The sequence below is a fragment of the Panthera pardus genome, unplaced genomic scaffold (genome assembly GCF_024362965.1).
Source record: "Panthera pardus isolate Hobbes unplaced genomic scaffold, ASM2436296v1 HiC_scaffold_8, whole genome shotgun sequence".
NCBI classification, from domain to species: domain Eukaryota; kingdom Metazoa; phylum Chordata; class Mammalia; order Carnivora; family Felidae; genus Panthera; species Panthera pardus.
Genome location: NW_026527013.1, coordinates 52,706,378 through 52,724,902, shown reverse-complemented (window position 1 = coordinate 52,724,902; position 18,525 = coordinate 52,706,378). Strand labels below are relative to the sequence as shown.

The 18,525-nt window shown below is 44.1% G+C and overlaps 1 protein-coding gene across 2 annotated transcripts in view; it reads right to left on the bottom strand.

The window, feature by feature from the left end:
- Positions 1-18,525, bottom strand: part of SLC6A11 (solute carrier family 6 member 11) — a 135,028-nt gene that overhangs the window by 21,728 nt on the left and 94,775 nt on the right. For both annotated transcript variants that reach the window (XM_019428150.2, XM_019428149.2), the window contains 2 exons: positions 12,674-12,777; positions 7,336-7,460 (listed from right to left, as the gene is read on the bottom strand). In XM_019428150.2, the coding sequence (XP_019283695.1) occupies positions 7,336-7,460; positions 12,674-12,777 (229 nt within the window). The remainder of the gene's footprint in view (positions 1-7,335; positions 7,461-12,673; positions 12,778-18,525) is intronic.

Here is an 18,525-nt window from a genome sequence, read left to right as displayed (position 1 = left end):
GGAGTCATGTATTCTTTGTTCTTTTATTTATAAATGTTTTTTGGTATTTAGGAAGGTTTATGTTTTTGTTCTAGTGGTTATCTTTATACTTATTACATCTTTTAAAAATGCCCTTAGACCCTTATAATTTTATTTAAACCTTTACTGCCTGGCTTTCCAGGTCTGCCCCCACCCCCCCCCCCCCATATCATTTGACACCATTTATGGTCTACACAACAATGAGCTTTTCTGTTTTCCTTTTGCCTTCTCTCTCCATCTTTTAGGTTGATGATTTCAACTCTGTTAACAGTACACAGCATATTTCTATATTACTCATCTATCTTCTTCCCTACCTTCGTTTTGGTCTTAGATGTGTACTTACATATTTTTGAATGCTTACCATCAGTCTTTTTTCTAAGTTTTCCTAGTTATTCCTGGGTTGGATGAAGCTCACCCCATAGTAGATTCCTCCAAAGGACTTATGAGTGTAGAAGTCTCAAAGTTCTGCTTAATATGGTTTTCCTATAACCTCGACATTTTCCATAGCCTTGATTCACACTTCTTTTTGTAAATTAAAAAAAAAAAAAAGATACTGTTTCATAGTTGCCTTTCTTTGTATGTTGGTTTTGAAAACTATGATACCAGTCTAAGTCTTTTGCCCTTTTAAGTTATTTAATCTTTTTTGCCTGGAAGCCTTGAGGATTTTATCTTTATCTTTGAAAGCTAATATCTTTACCAGAATGTCTTGGAGTTGATCAACCTGGGTTAATTTTCATTAGTACCTGAGAAGTCCTTTCAATGTGTAGATTGAGCTCTTTTTCTGTTTCTGAAGAGTCTTCTTGGATTATAGTTTTAAATATTATCGCTGTTCCATTGTTTTATTTTTCTTCTTCAGGGACCCTATAATGTGAATATCTTCTTCTCTGCTGGTCTTCCATTTTTGGTTTTTGGTGGGATCGTTTTTACTTCTTTATGTCATTTTCATTCATCTGGTTGTTTTCCTTCCTTTTTAAAATGTCCCTTTATTCGCCTGAGTGGCTCAGTCGGTTAAGCATCTGACTTCAGCTCAGGTCATGATCTCACGGTTTGTGAGTTTGAGCCCCGCGTCAGGTTCTGTGCTGGTGGCTGGGAGCCTGGAGCCTGCTTCGGATTCTGTGTCTCCCACCCTCTCTGCCCGTCGCCCACTCACACTTTGTCTCTGTCTCTCTCTCTCAAAAATAAATAAACATTTAAAAAATTTTAATAAAAAATAATAAAATGCCCCTTTATTGAGACCATTCTCCAGTGGACATTTGTAATTTATTCTTCATTTCTGAGATAACTTGGCCTTATCTTTTTTCTCATTTCTTCCCCCCTGAGTTCAATTAACTTTCTCTTCATTCATTCCTGTGCCCTCTTCTCCTATCTGGTAGTTTTAAAATTCCAGGTTCAAGGTTTTTGTTTGTTTTTCTCACATCCTCAGAGGCTTCTTTGGATATATTTAATTCTGTCTGGAGTGTTGACTTACAATTTTCCTCTATGTCATGGTTGGTTTCATGGTCATTGATATGTGGGGAGTTTCTATTCCTGATTTTCTGCAGTAGCTCTGTATGGACTTGACTTTTCTCATGTTCATGTTTGTGGGTATTTTATAATATTCCCAACTTAATAGTGCCCTCTTTTGTCAGTATGGCAAAGTCCAGGTACTTTAGCAGCTTTTTGTTTTGAGGGTGGGGAAGGGTGATCTCCCCTTCCCACACCCTGATTTAATGGTTCTCTTTGGTTTTTCAGGACTTTATTTTATCTCCTTTTTTTGGTTTTCCCTTCACCATCGAATCGTCAAAGGGTGCTTCTCCTTTTCTTTTTGCCTTTTTCTCTCCCAGAAGTTCTGTGTTTCAAGTGGTGTCTCCTTTAAATTGTCCTGGTTCCTTTAAATGGCCCCTGTTCCTTGAATTACACATTGAATCCCTTCTCTGTTGTCCCTGCTCAGGGATCTGTCTGGATCTTTTCCAGGTTTTTCAGACTTACAGTGAATTTAATCTTTCTGGGGATTGCTCCAAATCACTCTTAGGTCCCTTCACCAGCCTGTCTTCTGTTTCCCCCATAGTTTTTCTCAGTTTGCTTTTGTTCATCACAAAGCCTTACCAGCTGTGAGGGTGCAGGTGGTAGCAGAAGGGATTATGCACTGAGATTGGTATTTTTTATTTTTGTTACGGTTATCTGTAGCTTTAATATTTTCTGTCTTTGAGTTATGCAGGGGCATGGTTTTGTATAAAATATATTTTCCCTTCTTGTTTTTTTTTCTTGTTCAGGAAGGAAATTAGGATACAAGTAGCTATACAGCTCTCATAGTCCTCAGATATTCAGAGGTCTAACATACTCTAATTTTTAAAAGACCCATGTAAGATTGGTATTATTTTTTTCTTACATGTTCGGTAGATTTCACCAGTGAAACCATCAGGGCTTCAAGTTTTCTTGGTAGAAAGGTTTTTGATATGAATCCAATGTCTTTTAAAAAGTATAGAGCTATTCAGTGTTTCTATTTCTTCTTGAGTCATTTTGAGTAAATTATATTTTTAAAGGAATTTTCCATTTAATCTACATTATCAAATATATTAGCTTGAAGTTGTTCATAATATTTCCTATTCTCATTTTTAATGTCTGTAGAACTTCATCCCTCTTCTTTCATTCCTGATATTAGTAATTTGTGTTTTCTCTCATTTTTTTTCCTTGATTAGTCTTACTAGGGGATTATAAATTTTGTTGTTTAATACCAAATTTGGCTTTGGAATTTTATTGTGGGTATGTCTTCCCTTTATTATTTCTTTGTTTATACTTACTTTGGTTTTAATTTATACTTCTTTTTTTCAGCTTCTTCAGATAGAAACTTTAATTTTTTACTTTAAATCCTTCTTTCTAATTAGGCTTTAAAGTTATAAATTTCCCTGTAAGTACTTTAACTGTATCCCACAAGTTTTGATATGTTTTCACTACCATTCAGTTTGAAATACTGTCTTCTTTGGCTCATGGGAAATTTAGAAACATGTTGCTTAATTTACACATACTTAAGGATTTTCTAGGTATATTTTCATTATGGATTCATAATTCAGTGGTAGTCAGAGAATATACCTTGTAATTTCAATCTTTTGAAACCTATTGAGATTTAATTTATGGCCCAATTTATATCCTATCTTGGTGAATATTTCATGTTCATTTGAAAAGAACTGTACTTTGCAGTTGTTCCTTGCAGTGTTTTATAAATGTCAATTAAGCTAAGTTGTTTGACAGTATTCAGATCTCTATGTCTTTATTAATATTTTGTATAGTTGTTTTAACATTAATGAACAAGGGGTGTTAAAATCTCCCACTGATTGTGAGTTTGTCTATTTTTACTTTTAGTTTGTCAGTTTTTGCTTCATGTATTGTATTTTTAAAAGTTTATTTATTTATTTTGAGAGATGGGGAGGGGGGCACAAAGAAAGGGAGAATCCCAGGCAGGGATTCTCCATGTCAGCATGGAGCCTGATGCAGGGTGCAGACCCACGAACTGTGAGATCATGACCTGAGCCAAAATCAAGAATCATACACTCAACCAACTGAGCCACCCAGGCACCACTGCTTCATGTTTTTAAAATCCCTGGCATTAAGTACCAACACATTAAGGATTAGCTATCTTATAAATGAACTGCTCCTTTTATAAACATTATGAAGTGTGCTCCCCATTATCTCTAGTAATACTCTTTGACTTGAAGTCTACTCTAATATTAATATAGCAAAGCCACTTTTCTTATGTTTGTTGTTTACATGGTATTATCTTTTCACTTTGTGTTACACATTATCTGTGTCTTTAAATTTAAAGCATCTCTTGTCGAAAGCTTATAGTTGAGTCTTGCTCTTTTACTCAGTCTGATAATCTCTGCCTTTTACTTGGAGTATTTGGCTCATTTGCACTTAATATAATTATTGATATAGTTGGGTGTAATTTTACCATTTCATATTTGTTTTACTTTTGTCCCTTCTGAATTTTGTAGGTTTTGTTTTTTTGTTTACTCTGTTGTGTTTTTATTGCCTTCTTTTGGGCTGATCAATATTTTGAAATGCCCAATTGTATTTCATCTAAGCTTTGTAGCTCTACCTCCTATTATTATTTTCTAAGCAGTTAGCCAACAATATGCACCCATAACTCATTAAAGTCTATCTGGAGTTAGCAACATATTACTTAATCCTGCCACCACACATCTGACTCTTTCCACTTCTGATGATCATTCTGACATTTTCTGTCTCAAAATAGAATTCAGGACTTAACCACATCAATAATTATGAAATGAAAAGAGACAGATACTCCAATTAAAAGACATAGATAATCAGACTGAATAAAAAAGCAAGACCCAATTATAAGCTGTCTAAAATCTCAACCTCCAGGAGAGGGTATCTCACAGAAAGTATCACAGAAACAGACCAAGGGACATGTGGGTAAGGGCTTGGGATCATAGCATGACAAAATCTGAGTCCTGTGAGAAGTATATGTTGCCTTTCTGGCTCAGTTTCCAGGTATTCTGGGACATCCCATTGAGCATTCTGCCATCTAATTAGGTATTTTCCAAAAATCACTCATCAGAAAGCAAGCCCAGGTCCTTCCGAGCAAGGTGAGGTGGATACACACTCACTTAAAACTTGCAATTTCTCCATATGGCAGATGTTCCCAAGGAGAATCTTAGCCTGACCCATATGCCCAACCAAGGGCACAGAGCAGATTTACCGGCTGGATACCAGGAGCAACACAGGAAGGTGAGCCAGAAAAGGCTAGAGCCAGGTTGTAACACCTATGAGCTATGTGACCTTGGGTGAACCACTTGAGGCTCTGAGGTACGGGGTCCATATCTCCAACGTTTTTTTTTTTTTTTTTTTTTTTATTTATTTTTGGGACAGAGAGAGACAGAGCATGAACGGGGGAGGGTCAGAGAGAGAGGGAGACACAGAATCGGAAACAGGCTCCAGGCTCCGAGCCATCAGCCCAGAGCCCGACGCGGGGCTCAAACTCACGGACCGCGAGATCGCGACCTGGCTGAAGTCGGACGCTTAACCGACTGCGCCACCCAGGCGCCCCAAGGGGTCCATATCTCAATGGGCATGGTAAAACCTAGGGCTGTTTATGTGAACAGTGCCCCCTGCAGTTGTGCAGAGCCTGTTCTGTACAGCCACGAGTGGAAGCCCGGACAAAGCCTACCCTGCAGAGGTGCTGTGAGAATTTCATGAGGTAGACTATGAAACACAACCACCCCAGAGCCTGACAAATGAGACACAATAAATCCATTATGGTCCATCCATCCAGTGGAATACCACAGAGCCATGAAAACTCTTGATTGAGATCTCTGTTTACTGAGGCACAAAGTTCCTCATGCTTTATTGTGAAGGGGGAAATGTAGTCTACTGAATACCAGGGGTAATTTGATCTGATTTCCATCAACACACATATGGATATGTAGGCATGGAAAATGCCATGACAGGAAAAACCCAAAATGTTGTTTGATTTGGAGTGCAGCGTTTTTCCTTTGTTAAGATTTCCATTTTCTAACATGAATATGCTTTCAACTTGAAATTAGAAAAAAAAATAATAAAATTTATTTTTAGTTGGCTCTTTTCCTTTCTATGAATCCTCTCTGAACTCCATCTATAAAATGGAAATAATGACAAAAAGAGAAAACATAATGCTGCAGATATCTTATCCCGCTGCACACCTAAGGCAGAAATTAGGACATTCATTTTATAGAGGAGGGAATGAATTCTTGGAGTGGGCAGTGCTCCCATATAGAAGGTAACACTCTTTCCTTACAGGGCTGTCTGTGGTTTGATGCCAGGAAGGAGCATGGGTGTTTGGTCAAGGGTCAGGTGCCCACAGTGGGCAGTAGGATGGCATGGTCAGAGCATGGGCTCTGGAGCCAGAGGGCCTGTATTAAATCCCAGCCCTGTCCCTTCCAGCTTGTGTAATCTTGGTTGAGTGACTTCACCTCTCTGAGCCTCAGCTTCCTTATCTGTAAAACAGGGGTAGCTTCTTTACAGAGTAAGCACTTGATGAGTGAGAGCTTTGGTCAGATTAATATCCTCTAGGCTAGCTCTGGCATCCTGATTTCAGCAGGGATGGTCTGTCTGTTCTCTCTCTCTCTCTCTCTCTCTCTCTCTCTCTCTCTCACTCTCTGACATACATTATCCAGAGGAAGGTGTACCCTGAGTGGTCACGGAGCAAAGCTTTGCAACCACGTTCCTGCTCTGATGTCCATATCCACCACCTTGCCCAGCTTGGTGGGTTAGAGGGGTGCTTCCTGATCTATGTGTGCCACATAAAAAGGATACTGTGGACCAACATTTTCCACAGAGGCAATGTGGCTCCCACAAGTGCTTGGGGGTGGTCACAATAAATGGGGGCATGACTTGCACTGAGTAGATGGAGGCCAGAAAGGCTAAGCAACCTGTGCTGCTCTTGACAAACTGTTCTACTACACATTCTTGTAGGTGAAAAACTTATTTAGACTTAACTGAGTTTAGAACCTAACCATTTGTCATGAGAACACAAACTATTTTCATACTTTTTAACACACATTTTCCTAGAATTCAAACACCATGTAGATTGTGAATCACAACCATGTAAATTCACCATTTTGTGTCATCGCCTCAGCAACAATAACTCTGCTTGTAGTGTGTTTGATACAAACACATCTATCTATACTTAAGAATGTCACACTCAGTGATTCTACATCTAAAAGAGGGAAAGGGAGAGAGGTTCTCTAAGCAGAGAGAACGGTATGTGCAAAGACCCTGTGGTGGGAGGGAGCAAGTGACGTTGCAAAAGCAGATCACTGCAGTGGGGCAGCATGAGCACGGGGGGGATGATGTTGGGGGTGAGGCTACAAAGGCTGGGCAACACGGGGCCTTGGGGCCATGCTTAGAATCCACTACTATGAGAAGTAAAGAAGAGCTTTTCACCAGAGATGGACATACTCAGATCTGCATTTTGAAAGAAATCAATCTACACATGGAATAGAAGGGGCAATAGTGGAGGCTAGGAGGCCTGTGGAAGGTTCCTGCGATCATCCAGGTGAGCGGTGATGGTGGTCTGGGCTGGTGGGGAGACAGTGTAGCTGGGGGAAAGTACATGAAGTGGAGCAACACTGAGGAGGCAGAAGCTATACAACCCGAGGACGTCTTGGATATGGAAATGAGGAGGTGTCAAGGTTTTTCTCCCGTGATCCTGGTTTGAGGATGGATGGCGGGCCACCTCCTAAGACCTGAATCCAGGAGGAGAATGAGCTGAGGAGGCAGATCATACTTGTGCTATGACCTTCAATCACCCGAGGCCTCCCTCGCCTTTGGCGAACTTACCTGACTCTGCCACCTCGGCAATGGGCACCCCCTGCTCGTATGCCATGAAGCCCAGGACTGAGAAGATGGCAAAGCCAGCCACAAAGCTGGTGCCACTGTTCAGGCAACACAGCATGATGCAGTCCCTGTGGGGAAGCAGCGAGAGGGGCTGAGGTCAGAGTGGGCGGAACAGGTGCCCTGCTTGAACATTCTGTGTGAGCACCACCGCCAATCCTGTGGGGAAGGCAGGGCAGGGTGGGCACAGACAGCCCCATTTGCCTGATGAAGCCCTGGTGGTTCAGAGAGGTTAGGTGGCTGGCTCATAGTCACACAGCTTCTCCTGCATTTTTAGAAGATAAGGTGGGTCATGAACCAGACGCATGGAAGAGGGATGGGAAGGAAGAAAGGCTGGCAAGTGAGAAAATGCCCTAGTGAGAACATAGTTGGAGACAAAGCAACACTCCTCCAAATCCCCAGAAGGAAACAAAACCAGGGAAATGACAGAGGAGTGATTTCCTGGGAGCCCAAGGAGGGCCGGAGAGGCCTCTGAGAAATGGCTCCTTCTCAGGGGAGCATCCACAGACTTTACACTGGCAGTTCCCAGCAGCTTCAGGAGGAAACACCCTCCCAAAGGTCAAGCTTCTTGCCAGGCTGTTTACTGGAGCAGAGCCTCACTGGCCTCACTGAAGTCCCTATGAGGCAGCAGCCCCTCCCAGGTTGGATCCCGCATGGAGGGATTACAGGAGCAGTGACTGTCTCTTGCCCTTGGGAGGGGCTTACCAGTAAAGAAGCACCAGCATAAAGCTGCAACCAGGAGAAATCGGAGTACAAACGACTGGGTTTTGTCAAGATGAAAACAGAACCCTCAAGCCCCGGCCTCTCCTACCTCAGGCACTGCATCCTCACGGGGCCAAGTCAGGGAATCGGCCTCCCCGGATCTCAGCTGCTGCCAGCATGTGCCAGGAAGTTAGGCTTATGACACGCGCGATGCCCCATTTTACAGGGAGGAGCTCCCAAGTGGCCTGTCCAGCCATTTGTCTGGGGTACGATGCGCCTGGGGCGTCCCTGTGGTGGTGCTGGTGGGCTGCCTCTGGTCACACCCTAGCAGGTCTAGTCCCCTCGTCCCATGGTGCTTTCCCATGGCCGGCCAGCTAGTGCTGCCTACAGCAGTAAGAACTTCCTCGTGTGTGTTCAACCAAAACCAGCCTTCTCTGGTGAGTTTTAGTTCTGCCCTCCCTAACCGCCTGCAGCTCCTTCAGCTTTGGCAGATCTGAAGATAGTGGCCCGATATCCCCTTTGGGTTTTCGGTTCCCTCAGTTAACTGCCCCAGTTCCTTTACCAGTTGTTCATCCGGCTTGTGATCTGTAATCCACTCCAGCTGGCCCAGCCCCTCTTCAAATGCCATATCCAGGACTGAGTGCTCGACTCAAGAACACAGCAGGGCTCTCACCTCCTCTTCTCCGGACAGCCTGCCTTTTGTAATGTAACCAAGGGCTACACTAATGTTGGTGACTTGTGACACCCAGCTGCCTTGCAATGACTCTGAGAATCAAGGGCACATTGGAGTAGGCATTACCCTGGGGGTCAGGAGACGTGGGCCCTACTTCCCCCTGCAGTATCTTCTCTCTGGACCTGACCTCCCCATGGGACAAAGTGCTTAAGAACAGGGTTTCTTGGGCCTTATGACAAATTATGTAATTTTCCAGCAAGTAGTCATCTCCCCCTACCTTCTTCCTTGGGTTCAAGTATGCTTCCCCACTGACTTTGGGCTTAGCCACATGACTTTCTTTGGTCACAGGATATTAGCAGATGTGATACAAACAGAGGCTTCAGATAACACTTAGGTGATTGAACTTGCCCTTTATGCCTTCTGTGACTTGCCATGAGAGGAACTGCCCCAGGGGAGCTGCCGTCCTCATAGTCTGCACCCCACGATGTACACACATGAAGCAGACTTGAGCCTGCCCTGGGTCCTGGGGCTGAATCCAACCAATTCACAGCCTGCGGGAGAGCTTGCCCAGTTGTCCAGGAGACTTGAGAGTAATAAAAGCAAATGCTTGTCATGTTAAACCACTGAGATCATGGGGATGTTTGTTACACAGCATTACTGTAGCAGTCAGTGACTGATTACAGGTCTCTTTAAATAACTCTTCTGGCACTGTGGATGTAGGCTGGGCTGGCAGACCTGAAGACAATCTGCAAGCCTGATATCTCTCCTCTTTTTTTTAAATGTCTGTCTGTTTGTTTATTTATTTATGAGAGAGAGAGACAGAGAGAGAGACAGAGAGATAAAGAGGGGCAGAGAGAGAGGGAGACAGAAGATTCCAAGTGGGCTCTGCACTGACAGCAGAGAGCCTGATGTGGGACTCAAACCCATGAACCGAACCATTAGATCATGACCTGAGCTGAAGTCAGATGCTCAACCGACTGAGCCACCCAGGCGTCCCAGATTTCTCTCCTCTTAAAAGGAAATACAGCTCAGTCAAGGTAAGGAGAGATTTATCCCTACGGTTGGGGTAAAACTGCTCTTCATGCCTATTTCCTGACCCTGCCTTATCAAACAGTGGGAAATAAGGGGGTCCTGAGGAAAGCACTTTCTCTATATCCGCTCTATTCTGGAAATCTCCTGTATAATTTGAATCTGCAATGTACCTAGTCCTGTGCTATGGTTTCTTGAACATTGTGTCACTGAATCTTGAGGCTCAGGGAGGAGAATCACCTACTCAAGGTCTCAGGGGCATCTTGGGATGAGGTTGGGATGTGTGTCCATTTGTCTCAGATGCTAAAACCCATGCTTTTTCCAGGAGCTACACAAAAACAATGCCCCCTAAGAATTAAGACTTTCAGATCCTGACTTGTGGACAGTTATCTGTGGGCACTCATGTGGTTGTTGAAAAACAAATATCCCTTATTGCAAACTTCCCATCTGTCCCCAGGGAACTCTTGAGTGAGTTCCTCATGCCACAGAAGGACAGAGAAGCACTAAGCAGACCTGAGGTCCCTTCCAGCCCTGCATCCCACCCCTTGGCCCTCAGAGCACTCACACCTTTTAAGCAGAAGGAGCTTAGCAGCCTGTGTTCTGAAGTGAGGATTTTCCCCGCCTGGTTTGCTGCATTTCCCATCCCTCTAATTCCTTCCTGCAGGGCACCTTCTAGGTGAAAAGCTTATGTAACAAGCGCTTTAAAGTTGGCAGGAGCTGAGCTGGGCTTTGAAGACCTCCAGAAGCTATTAGGCTGTCAGAGGGAGGGTACTAATTTACTCCCTCTGAGTTGGGAAGACCTGTTCGCAGAGAAATGGAAGTAAAATGGGCCTTCAGATGTTGCAACATCCCCTGGGGGATTTTCTTTCTTCTGCCTCTTGGATGGGACAGCAGAAGAGATCTGTGGTGGCCAGCATATCTTACCCACACGCTCGGTGGGGGAGACGGTTGTAGGACATGGCCCGAAGACAGGGCAGTCTTGGCCAAATCCTTGTCAGCTACAGATGTTGGGAAAGAACTGGCCATCCCTGTTGCTGAGGAATAGGGGTGCAGGAACTAGAAAGCCCTGAGTTCAACGCCACGTTCCACCACTGGTAATAATGAACATGAGCAAGTGACTTATTTGGGGGCCTCAGTTTCCTCATCTGTGTAACAGATGGCTCCTTCCCTGCTTCCTGACACACTGGGCAGCACTGTAGTAGGCTCAAGGGATGGTGGCCAACAAGAACTAGCTTGTGTCCTCATGGAGCTGACAGCCGGGCAGTGGCCAAGTGATTTCTGCAGTGTCCTGCACAGAGGGCTGGTCTAAGTCAGTAGTCAGGCTGGCTACTGTGACTGGCTATGGTGACAGCTGTGTGCAGACAGCATTCTTCTCCAACATCCCAAGTGGCTCACACTCAACCCTGACCAGAGGACTGCCATGCTGTTCTCCCTGCCCCGTGCCTTTCTCTTCCTGTCCATGGTTACTGTTTTGCATTGTGGCTGACAGAGTGCTTTGCCTCTCACCCCCAACACCCACCTCCCCACGAACGCCTGGAAGGTAGAAAGGATCGTATGGACAACCTGGCATGGTCTTCTGCCTCTCCAGCATCCTTCTGCCCAGCCATACCCAATACCTCTCTGCCCAAGGGCCCCCAGGAACAACAGAACTTGCTGCCTAATGGCACACTGGATTCCACAATGGCTTTTCCTTACAGCATGCTGGACCTGGCCACTTTCACTTCCTCAGTGCCTCCATTTCCCCAACTTACAAAATCTGTAGACCGAGGCTGTGCCATTCCTGTGTGTTATCTCCTAAGGTACCAATGCTGGTGTCTTGCACTCAGCAGACACGCAATGCACATGGTTTTAATGAATGGGTTAATAAAGCAATCACAAAGCTAGCTTTCAGAGAGATGTGGCAGGGCCCTGGGATGGAAAAATGGGAGACCTCAGGCAGAGTCCAGGCTCTACTGTGTACAGCTGACGGGGGTCACTTCCGTGAGCCTCTCTTTCCCCATCTCAAAGATGGGGATAACATGGGAGGGACTTTTATCATGCCTAAAGTTCTTTCAAATGCACGATCTCCCTTGAGCCACATAGCAACCAAATTGTGTGGTTATTAAATACAAGTCTCCTGAAGAGCCACCTACTATGACCAGGAGTTGAATTCAGGGGTACAAAGACCTCAGCAAACAGACCATTGGCTAGAATCCAGAGTGCCAATTTCCCTTCTGCCATGCACTGCTTGGTGACCTTGAGTGGGTTCCTGGCCCTCGGTGGGTCTCAGCCTCACAGTAGAAATCAGGCTGCAGGCATGAGAAGCCAGGCAGCCAGGGTCAGACAGCCTCAGGCTCACCTCCCAACCTGGGCAATTCCCTTCCCAGTTCTGGGTGTGGGCACATGCAGGAGGCCAGGCAGGGAGGCCGAGGGGTAAGATGGGGCACTAGTCATTCCAGATGGGACAGGATAGGACCCTAAAATCAAGTGAGAAGGGGCAAGAAGCAGGGTTCTGAATAGAAGGCAGAAGAACAAAGCCCGCACTGTCAGAAGACCTGAGTTCAAGTCCCAGTTTTGCCACTTACTAGCGATGTGACCTTGGGCAAGTCACTTACCTGCCCTGGGATAAATCTTTGCCACACAGGGTGGGATGGGGGCCTGAATAAGACTCCTGGGGTGGATTCACATTCAGTCTGCAACACACTCTGATCACATTCGTTATTTTCCTAGCTCCTCAAGTGGCCCGCTCTTTGATCCTGGGGCAGGGAGAGGCCGAGAAACAGACTGCCTGTCTTGTCCTGGCCCTGCAAGGCGGGAAGACGAATGTGACCTAGCCTGACAGTGTGGAGCTCTTGGGGTCTGGTGGAGGTTTGGGGTTTGGCAGGGCCACAAAATGCTCACCTGTAGCAGTTGTTGTTATAATTGTTATAACTTCCCAGAGCAGTCAGGCAACCCAGGCAGATGGCATAGGAGAAAAAGATCTGTGTCCCAGCATCTACCCAGACCTGCAGGAAGGCACAAAGAGGTCAGCATAAAGAGAAGTCAGATGAGTGATGGCCCTGTTCTCCGAAATCCCCCACCCACACCTTACCATCCAAAAAGTCTAGACGGAGAAATAAACGAACTTCCTAAACTTCTCAGGAACGTGTTTTAGAAGTTCTGTTATTGGGGACTGCTTCATTAAATATACATGTCCTTAATTAATTCCAGAATCTTCCAGAGGTTATGGGTAACAGTTCGCTGAACAGCAAGAATTTAGATGTTTAGGTCCCTGCTCCAGCTTGTGTGACCTTGGAAAAGCTACTTAACCTCTCTGAGGCTTAGTCTCCTCATCCGCGAAGTGGAGAATGAACTTCCCTCTTAGGATTGTCAAGAGGATTTGTGTGATATGGAATGGAAGCTCCTGGGACCCAGCTCATAAGGCAAGTCATATTTAAGCCAAATTGAGTGACTTCTTATCTTTGTGATTAAGATTACCATGAGAAAACTGTCACAGGATTCTGCCCATGAGAAAATATTTGCATAGCTGATCTGAGCATAAGAGGTGGCAGGGAAGGGGTAGGAGAAGGGGGAGGCCCACCTGTATCTTTCACCTTTCAAAACAGATGCATTTAGGCTTCCTCTGTGGTACTTAATGGAAACTACTTTCTTAGTTTCCAGGCTCCTCTCTGACAAAAACTGCTGTTGACAGCATGAGACGCACACCGGGAGTTACAATGGCTTTTCTAACATGTTTCCCCAGGCTCTCTGTGAGCCCAGCTCCAAGGAAAATCCAGAGCTAAAAGCCAAATGCAGCCGATGACGCTGATGGTTGAGAATAGGGTGCCATCTAGAGAACAAGGCTTTGCACTAAATACAAATACTAGCTACATTTACTGAGCACTTGTTATGTGCTGGGCACCGGGGCTGAGCCCTTTGAGCATTAGGGCATTTGAATATTCACAGCATCCCTACGTGGTAAGTGCTATTATTTATAGCTGAGGAAAGTGAGGAACAGAGAAGTTGAGCAATTTATTCAAGACCACACAGCTGGGAATGGCAGAGGCAAGTCTATGGAGACCCACATCTAGAGATACATACTTAACCAATCCCAGAATTTCAGAAGTCCTCTGGGATAATCTCCCACCCAAGACTCTCTTCTGAGTACTCCTGACTATTAGAATAGTCTCTGTTTGATGACTGCTAGTGACAGGAAACTCACTATATCCTGATGTGGCCCTTTCTTCTTTAGAGAGTTCTGACCATGAGAACATTTCTTAAAATGAGAGGAAGTCCCCCTTCCTGAAGGTTCCTCGTTCTGGAGCCATCCAGACCACACCTTCCTCTTCTATGCAGTAGCACTTTAGAGATTTGGAGAAAGCACCAGTGCCCCTTGGATCCTAGAACTCGTCCTTCTCCACGCAAAATCTCTTATTTCTTCTCTCAGGGATTTGATTACAACAGTACAGGTCACTCTACCCTGGATTTGCTGGAGTGTGTTAATCATTCAGCAAATACTTATTAAAATTAAAGATCTTAATCTTAGGCTGCTTCTCAACCTAAGAAATGAATACATTTTTTCCCTCACTGGAGTGTCCTGGAGCTAAATGAGCATCTCAAGGAGAGCCCTTTTCATGAAGAGAGTGTGTGTGTGTGTGTGTGTGTGTGTGTGTGTGTGTGTGTGTGTCTGTGTGTCTGTGTGTGTGTAGAGCAGGGGTGCCAGTGTAACAGAGTGGACTGAGACACGGGGAAGAGGAAATGGAAAGAGTGGATATAACAAGAGCTTTTTCAAGAAATTTTGCCTCCAAAGGGAGTTGGGAGATAGGTAGTGGAAGGGGAGTTGAGGGAGAATTTTTTTTTTAATGGTAGAAACTCAAGGATGCTTAAATGTTGATAGGGAGGGTCCAGTGCAGACACAAATGTTAAAGATTTAGGAGAGAAACGGATGCATTTTTAAGTCCTCCCGCTCTGCCTCAGTTCCCCTATTTGCTACGTCAGTGGATTTTCTTTACCCAAATCCAGGGTAGTGACCTTACTGAGTCATCAAATCCCCAAGCAGGAAAGAGAGGTATTTTGCCTGGAGGAGGGAGAGTTCTAGGGTCCAAGGGCAGGGGTGCTTTCTCTGAATCTCTAAGACCAGTAGTAAATCATACAGAGAGGTAAAACACAGAACAGCTGCTGCCCCAGGAAACCGAAGACCAGATCACAGGAGCTACCCAGTGGGACTCCTGGCACTCTATCAAGCACAGCTCCTCTGGTACCTCACTCTTGCCTGTAATGCCTCTGCAAATTAGATGTCCCTGTACCCAGCCCCTTTCCTGTCCTCTGGCAGACTGTACAGAACTGCTTGAGAAAAACTGCCAGACTTGTGGGAAATCTAGTTTGTCCATCATGACTGAGCTCCATGGCCACTGGTTCCTCTCCACCCAGAACATGGTAAACAAGCTCTCTGTGACTTTGAAAACACCGGAGAGCTTTCTATCCACACACCCTGAAGATGTAACCCCCAAAGAATGAGTTTCACTTATGGGGAATTTTCCCTGCAGTCTGTGCATTGAGCACATCAGCACTAAAACAGACATCTGCTGGTTTTGCCCACCCAGCATCCATCTCCCCCTTTCAGGTAACAGCTCCCCAGTTTTCCTTTGGGAAACCACCTCTTCTCTACTGGGAGGTAGCTTCAGAGATGGTCACATGACCCAGGCCTGGCCAATCAAAGCATTTCTCTTGACCACAGTGATTGATTCAGAGATGAGCATATGATGCAAGCCAAGACAATTAAACTCAATCCTGGGACTTTTACTGAAGCTACTGCAAATGGGATACCTTCTTTTCTCCTAGAGATGCTAAGCTTGTAATTCCTGGGGGTCATCACTGAACATGAGGGAATAGCCGGCCCGAGAATAAAACCAACGCAGAGGAAAGCAGAGTTTAGAGCAAAGAAAGACTGATATTGATGATATGACTTGAGTACCTGGATCCAGTTATGCCTGAAATGGAGGCCTAACCTAGAACATTGCACTTTCAGAGGCCTATAAATTCCTCTCTTTTTAAAAATGTTTACTTATTTATTTTTGAGAGACAGAGAAAGAGAGAGAGCACACAAGCAGGGGAGGGGCAGACAGAGAGAGAGGGAGACAGAATCTGAAGCAGGCTCCAGACTCTGAGCTGTCAGCACACAGCCTGACACAGGGCTCAAACCCACGAACTATGAGATCATGACCTGAGCCGAAATCAGACGTTCAACCAACTGAGCCATCCATCTAGGTGCCCCAAATTTCTCTTTTCCTTAAGTCAACTTGAACTGGATTGCTGTCACTTCAAACTCAAAGAATTCTGACTAGTAGCAACATTAAGTGCTTAGAAAAGCCCAGGGGATATAAGCCCAAATCCTTCAATCAATCCTGAATTACTGGTAAACCAGCATTTACTGAGTGCCTTCTGTATGCAGAACCCTGTGCCAGAACCTGAAAGAAATACTGTACAGTTACATATAGCACTTCATCTTTGTCTGCAGATGAGATAAGCTGAAACATTCAGAGCACAAGGTAGCCAGTACCTAGGAGTGGTCGATGGTGGTGAGGGTGGGGGAAGGATAATTAACGTGCTAGGGCAATCAGAGAAGTTGTGCTTAAAGGCACACCTTTAAAGACAAGAAAGATGGGGGAGGACATTTTGGGTCTGGAGGTTCATGTCTGTCGACAGGGGGATGTTTTCTCAAATAACTTTTCCTTCTTGCTCCCCTATCTCCAAGGTAAAATGCCTGTCATTGTTATTCTGGTGGTTACCATCAAATTCATGCCTCTATACAATTCCCTTAGTTCCCCCCTCTTTGTGACACTGTGTGTTGCTTCCCAACTATGAGGAATATTGAAATTGAAATTAGTCAGTAGTCTCAGTTTATTTTTCTTCCCTTTCCTCTAGCAACTAAATAGAAGAAATATTCATTGGTTTCCAGTTGATAGGTAAAAGCAACATGTGAACTTATCCTATCTTCCATATACATACTCCACCGTTTCCCAACTTTAAATTTTGTTCCGTAAGAGCATGATCACAATGTACAGCCATTACATATTATATTGTCTCTGTGACAGGCACGATTCAGTGTGAGCTCTACAGGTGACTATTAATTTAATGCTTACTCCAGCCCTTATGATAATACCTCTCCTGTCAGTTTGGCTGCCGGTAGCCTGTTCTCTAGTAAGTCCCTCAGGCAAGGCTCATGAGAAGTAAGATTTCCTGGCTTCTTGTATGTTCGGAATAGTTGGCTGATGGCTTTCATACTTGAACGTCAGTATGGCTGCATATAATATCCTTGGTTCTCTTTTTCTTTTCCAGAGCATCTTAAATACATTGCATAGTTTTCCCCTGGCACAGAGTGAAATGTAGAAAAGCCTGAATCCATTCTTCTCACTTAACTCTTTTTGTTTGAATGACCGACATTCAGGTGTTTTTTTTTCTCTCTCTTTAACGTTCAGTCATTTTTATTAGAATAGGTCTTAATGTTGACTAGTCTGGGTTGATTTTCCTAGGCTTCTGATATACTTTTTCAAGATAAAGTTCAAGTCTTCTCTTTTATTTCAGGAAAAAAGAATCCCTGAATTATTGTTTTTAGTATTTATTTTCTTCCACTGCTTTGGGTTTCTTCTTGGCATACTCATGTATACGTTGGATCTTTTTTTTATATCACTTTTTATTCTTTAAATTATTTCTTCATTTCTGACTTTATTTTTTTTACTTTCCTCTTTTCCATCCCCTATTTACCTTATGATATTACCCATGATGTCTATTCATCTCTTTAGTCCTTCTATTTAGTTATTCCTCCCAAAATGTTTTGCCTTTCTTAAGCAGTACTTCCTGTCAGCCTTATTTTCAAATGTTCTTTCTGTCTAACAATTTCACCTATGCTGTTGTTTTATCACACCTGTTGGTTCTTCATTTCTTTCAGCTTGTTTTGAAATATTAAGTTTTAGCATTCAGCTGTTTTGTGGGCTTGTCTGTGGAATGCATACATTATCTATAGGAATACTATTATTCCTATAGTTCACAATTCTTTTTCTTATAATAGCTTTGTATGGGATTTGACATGATTCTTTTCTGTTGTTCATGTGTAGGGCAGATACATTTTCTTGTCCTCTTAGGAGGAGATTTTCTTGTGTAGAGGAATGGGGGGGATAGATGATCCAGGGTAGATTTTCTAGCCTCATAGTTACCTCTTCTGTTATTATCAAACAGTCTTGAAAACTATGACTGTGCAGACAGTACATTCTGAAATTACTGTTCTCTGTTCCCTTCCCCTACTCTTATCCCAAATTTCTCTTTTTGTTTCCTCTAGTGTCACTGATCTGCTCAATTTGGATTCTGCTTCTAGTGGTTTCTCCCCAGGGTGGTGTTCTCTCTGGCTATGGAGCCTCAGCTGCTTGGTCCTTAGAGTTCCCAGGGCCCAGACCTCATGCTCGAGCTTCCCAAAGCCTTCCCACATTCACCTATAGCTTGGGGCTCACATATATTCCTCTAGTTTTGGCTGACCTTCTTCTCTATTTTTTATTTATTTTTTAGTTTAAATCCAAGTTAGTTAACATATAGGGTAATAATGATTTCAGGAACAGAATTTAGTGATTCATCACTTACATACAATACCCAGTGCTCATTCCAACAAGTGTCCTCCTTAATATCCCTTGCCCATTTAGCTCATTCCCCCACCCAACATCCCACAGGCAACCCTCAGTTTGTTCTCTGTTTTTGTCTCTTATGGTTTGTCTCCCTCTCTGTTT